The sequence below is a fragment of the Poecilia formosa genome, unplaced genomic scaffold (genome assembly GCF_000485575.1).
Source record: "Poecilia formosa unplaced genomic scaffold, Poecilia_formosa-5.1.2 Scaffold696, whole genome shotgun sequence".
Lineage (NCBI taxonomy): Eukaryota > Metazoa > Chordata > Actinopteri > Cyprinodontiformes > Poeciliidae > Poecilia > Poecilia formosa.
This window is the reverse complement of record NW_006800635.1, coordinates 167,037-168,175: the sequence shown is the minus strand read 5'-3', so window position 1 is coordinate 168,175 and position 1,139 is coordinate 167,037. Positions and strand designations below refer to the sequence as shown.

Here is a 1,139-nt window from a genome sequence, read left to right as displayed (position 1 = left end):
GCACAATACATACCAACTGACTGGGAGGACTCGACAACAGACCAGGACAGTTCGACATCTCCTGAGATTCAGAAGGCAGCACATCGCAGACAGGCATCTTGGCTGCTTTAGCCTCAACCTGAAACCAAAGCAAAGATATTAAGCTTATTTTGCACAAAATCAACAAAGATTCAAAATAAAATATTTTCATTTAAAACGCTTCATAACTCATTATTAGTTATATATTAAACCTTCATGTGCAAAACACTTTTATTCTATTATGACAAATGATTTACCAACTTATGCTTTTACAAACCTGCTGTCTCCCACGCTTGGTCCTCAAGACAGCTGGCTTCCTTTGAGGTTCCACAGGCTTTGTCTACAACAAACATTTCAGGTTTGGGTTATTTATTAAAGAAAATACTAAGATGGTAAATGCTACTTCCAGTCTTCTGTAAATTACCTCAATGCCTGGGTGAACATCTGAAAGGTCTGATGGAGAGACCGTTTCCATGGCAACCAAGATGTCAGGTGAAAAACGGGAAGGATTCAGCGGTACGGAACACTCTCTCAAGACTACTCGAGTCCCATGAATCTGCAAAACAAAATTTTGATTTTAGATACCAGTAACATTGACAATTAGATATTATAAATAACTAGAAGCCTAAAATACCTTGTGATGAACCACTCTTTTCTTCAGCGAATAAGAAGATTCCATTTCCCCCGAGTGGTTCCTCTGTAAAGATAGAGCACATATGAGTTGTTTAAAATATGTAGCACAGTTAAACACACACCTTTCTTCTCCTGCAAAAATATTATTACCTTCCTGCCAGATCTCACTACCCTCCACTCGGAAGACGGCAAAGATGGGACCCTTCTTTCCTCCCCTTTTACGACAATGCGAGGCACAAATCTTGGCTTGTAAGCAGTAGCTGCCTGACTCTGCACCGGTGGCTTTGGTTCCAACATTTCAAGATATCGATTTGCATAAATCCACAGGAGTTTCTTGAGAATAGGCATGCCGTAGTCATCGCTAAGGTGGATCTGCACACAGAAACAATGGCAGAAAATTCACATTTCATATAAATGGAAGATTTCTATGTTAAAAATGAATATGTTCTCCCCCCAGCTCGGTTCCAGAGATCCAGACGCTTCAAAGG

The 1,139-nt window shown here is 40.2% G+C and overlaps 1 protein-coding gene across 1 annotated transcript in view; it reads right to left on the bottom strand.

Annotated features, from left to right (window-relative positions):
• LOC103130923 (uncharacterized) overlaps positions 1-1,139 on the bottom strand; it is a 39,001-nt gene that overhangs the window by 10,036 nt on the left and 27,826 nt on the right. Inside the window, exons 2-4 of the mRNA XM_016666291.1 lie at positions 823-1,023; positions 653-715; positions 14-118 (exon numbers count right to left, since the gene is read on the bottom strand). Of these exons, the coding sequence (XP_016521777.1) occupies positions 14-118; positions 653-715; positions 823-1,023 (369 nt within the window). The remainder of the gene's footprint in view (positions 1-13; positions 119-652; positions 716-822; positions 1,024-1,139) is intronic.